Source organism: Atta colombica, unplaced genomic scaffold (assembly GCF_001594045.1).
Source record: "Atta colombica isolate Treedump-2 unplaced genomic scaffold, Acol1.0 scaffold189, whole genome shotgun sequence".
Taxonomy (NCBI): Eukaryota; Metazoa; Arthropoda; class Insecta; order Hymenoptera; family Formicidae; genus Atta; species Atta colombica.
Genome location: NW_017259281.1, coordinates 3142242 through 3146220, shown reverse-complemented (window position 1 = coordinate 3146220; position 3979 = coordinate 3142242). Strand labels below are relative to the sequence as shown.

Below are 3979 nucleotides of genomic sequence, written 5' to 3'. Positions count from 1 at the left end.
TATATGTAGGTATAATATATCTATATTATAAAATTTATTAATATAAAATTTTTTATTTTTTTTAAAGTTTGATGATTCGTCGAAGTTGCAATGACAACAAGAGTTCCTAGAAATTAATTGATATAACATCTAAATGTTTAGATTGAACGATAAACTGCTGTCATAGCTTCATGCGTTAAAATGGCGAAACAATAGGTCAATGACGTGATCGCCCGCATTATCGCACCTTCTCGTCCTGAAAGTTTTTATTAATTGTCATATTCCCCTTGTATCATTATAGTCCTTCTGTTGATCCTTTTCGAGATAAAAATGATCAATGAACGTGCATGTTTTGACTGGAAAATAAATATATCACAAGTGAAATAAAATTCAATTGTGTAATGTACAATTATTAAAATATTTATAACTTACAACGATTAAAAAGTGCGGAAGTAGCTTAATTTACAAAGGTAGAACAATAAAAAAAGGAATGTGAGTTCAATTTTAGAATTATATGAAACGTTTTTCTTTATCACAAGTTGCACCATTCCATCAAATTTTTTTATTATAAAACTAATATATTATAAAATTTTAATACATTTTATAATAATTTTATATCAATATTGTTATTTAATTATTATTTATATGGATGTCGCATCTTTTAATGTATCTGCGTAACAAACAATAAATAATCCTGTAGAAATAATTTTTTTCACAGATATTAAACTTATTATTATAGTTTCAAATATATGTTTCTTAATAAAGCAGTTAATAGCAGAGAAATAAATAGATTTAATACATCATAAAAGTTAACAAAAGACAATAAAAATATGAAGAATAAAATAAATTTAAAATGAATAATTTATATCCAAGTTTGGAGGTAATGGAATCGAGCAGGGACAAGATAATACTAAGAAGATGATTGGGGTTGATCGGAGCGATGGGCGATCAGAGTGGAGAGCGCGATGAAATCGGCGCGTATACAAACGCGCGCTAATTACCAGCAACGAAATTAGTGGTTAATATACACGCGTACATGTACGGGGAACGGGGGATGGTTTGATTGGACCAATTCGAGGCAATTCCTGGCGATTGCTGATTTCATTGAGCTTGCGCTTAAGAGTGCTTGGCTCAGTGCTACGCCAACTGTCGACCAACAGAGACATGGATCTCTTCCTCGGGGTAACGAAGGTACCGTATATCTTACGCGATCGATCGATCAACGCGCGAATCTCCCGTTCGCGATTTCGTCCAGTACTGATTTTTTCCACCTCTGGATACTCCATCAAGAGAAGTTCATCGTATATGGGAATGTCGGCTTTCATTCTGCATTCTGCATTTCACAAAAAATGAAAAAAGAAGCGATGAAGAAGAAAACTATCGGAACTGATATTGTAAAATCTCGAGCAGAAAACAAAATTATCATAATATCAAAATGTTAAAATGACTGCAAAATGGGATTATTAAAGTCATCACTTTTTGATTTGTCACTTTAACATCAAAACGACAATATCGTGACTCATTCTGCTTCGTTCGGCTATTGTAAGTCTCTTGAATGTTTTTTTTACACTTCTTGCAAAGATTTTGATGACGGAATGCTGATCGACAGGAAATTTTATACACATATACTTCGCATCGCTGTGCTGCACTTAAAAATTTCAAACGATTAAAAAGATGACATAATCAAAAGAAGAAGAGGAATATAAACACACATTAGGATGTTCGCGATGAGACCGAGGTAAGGAGATATGTGTTACGTACTCTGCATATTAATCTACGCTTTTTTAAACACATAGTTTATTTTATCATATATTGCAAATGAAAGAAAAAAAAGATTAGTTGCTGTAATACAAATTTCTTCAACTCAAAATCGTCCAGATCTTCTAAAGATTCTCGAACTTTTCTCCATATTTCTTCCTCTTAATTTCCGAGTTTATCTCATGTTACGTATTACTTCTAAACGCAATCACAAAGATGTTGGCAAGGTGGAAAATGAACACGTTTACTTCCCACGAAACGGGAGTGATTCTCTTATTTCTATTCCCACGAGCTCCTATAGCGTGTAACCCTCGCACGGATGTTTGTACCTCGTGTCATCTCCACCCCCGTCTTCGCACCAGCAGATCAAGAGACATTTTTTGCACGCAGATCGGAAGGGGGAGAGATAATGGAGAAGAGGGGACAAGTCGCCTACTGACCACTGGGACCTGCTGAGATAGTGGAGCGAGGAGAACGATGGCGCTGAACCATGAGGGGCAGCATCACCGCGCCCGCATGAAGCTGGATTGGCCGGGGCCCCGGGTATGGGGGCGGTCTGGGCCGGCGTGACATGGAAAATATAAGCCTGTGTGAGTGGCGACTGATTAGCCAGAGGCTCGGGACGTAGAGTAGTGGCGAGAGTGTCCCGATAGAGAGAAGAGAGGACGGACGTTCTCTCGTTTCGAGGGAGACATCGGTCGTCGGTTCCGTCCAGTTCTTCCAAGGTCCACCGCGAATAATCGGCCGGCGCATCGCGCGAGTTAACGCCGCTTAAAACTAATCAAAATTAATCATAACCCAGGCAACAATTGATCGCAATTGCCAAGCGCGCGCTCCATTAGGAGCAATCGGGCAATCGGGCGACGCCGATCCTCTTCCTTTTTTTTCTACCGGCGGGAAGTGGAAAGAATCTCGGAAGATCCTCGATGAATAGGCGTGATCGATGCCAAGGTGTGAGACGGTGATCCCGCCGACTCACGGATTTCAATTTAATTTCAAATCAACCGTATAAGTTGACTTCCGAAGATGTAAAATTGATAAAGAAGATCCAGAAAGGAAGCTTTCACGGAAGATAATAGAAGTGATTTGTGACATCCTGCTACGTTGGACTAAGTCGATTAAACTTCGAAAATGGTTGAGATTTTGCAAACTTAAGTTGGGAATTAGAAAATAAGTTGAATTTTTAATAAATTAAATAGTGCAAGATAAACGCGCAATGAAGATAAAGACTGTAACGCGAAAAAAGAAAGAGCTAACGGATTATTAATGATCAATTCAATCCAACATCTCAGAAAAACTTTCCCAGCATCTTATCTTCGGATCGATAGTGACATATTTCTTTGAGACCAAGAAAAATATACTTCATAGAGGAAACGTTGAAATTTTACGAAGCGTGTGTTTCGGTTTGATTCTTTGAAGAAAGAAAAACTTTGAAAAAGTTTCCCGTTTAAGGAATTTACGGAAGAAATTATTAGAAGATGGACGGTGCACCAGCATGGGACGATCCGATTTTCTCGGATTTTGGGACTCGTGGTGGAACCACCGGGGGTCATAGTATCCAGGTGATGCTGAGCTTGCAGACAGGCGGAGGTCATCATGGAAGCGGCGATTTGATGCCGACCGGCGGCGGTCAGCTTCACAAACTGGACTCCTCCAATAGTCCGTCACCGCATCATCAAGCCGCATCACAACATCAGCATCACTTGCAGCAACAGCAGCAGCAGAAAGAGCTCAAAGAGCTTGAGTTGTCCGGCATGTATGCACCGTTGCCACCACAAACCCAGGACGTCACCACTTCAACATCTACCAGCGTCACGCCGACCTCGACGAGTCTCCAGCAGGGCTTGCAACTCGGTAACGCGCTCAAGAGGAAACCGGACGATCCAATCAATGCACTCGCGCCAGGTAACCATGCTTGATAATCTTCTCCATTTTCCTTTCGCCTTTTTCTTTTTGTAATGCGCTTGTCTCCTTTTCTATATAAGACGAAACTTTCTGTTACAGTTTCCTACTTTTATATATAATCTTGTTAAACTTTATGATTAACAAAGACAAACAAATATTAACTTTGCTTTGCAGTCAGTAGCGAAGCGCAGCCAGCCAAGAAGGACTCAAAGAAGAAGACTGATAACAATAACATCAAAAAGAAAAAGACGAGGTACATGCACCCAATAATTGTTCGATCAATGTTATATTTAAATGTCCTTTTTAAATACCTCATAAATTTATTATTAAAATCTCT

The 3979-nt window shown here is 38.9% G+C and overlaps 1 protein-coding gene across 1 annotated transcript in view; it reads left to right on the top strand.

Moving 5' to 3' along the window:
- The first annotated feature begins 1478 nt into the window (after nt 1-1478).
- Nucleotides 1479-3979, top strand: part of LOC108686692 (retinal homeobox protein Rx-A) — a 5094-nt gene continuing 2593 nt past the window's right edge. Inside the window, exons 1-4 of the mRNA XM_018192116.1 lie at nt 1479-1521; nt 1589-1717; nt 2128-3642; nt 3817-3895. Of these exons, the coding sequence (XP_018047605.1) occupies nt 3216-3642; nt 3817-3895 (506 nt within the window). The 5' untranslated portion in view covers nt 1479-1521; nt 1589-1717; nt 2128-3215. The remainder of the gene's footprint in view (nt 1522-1588; nt 1718-2127; nt 3643-3816; nt 3896-3979) is intronic.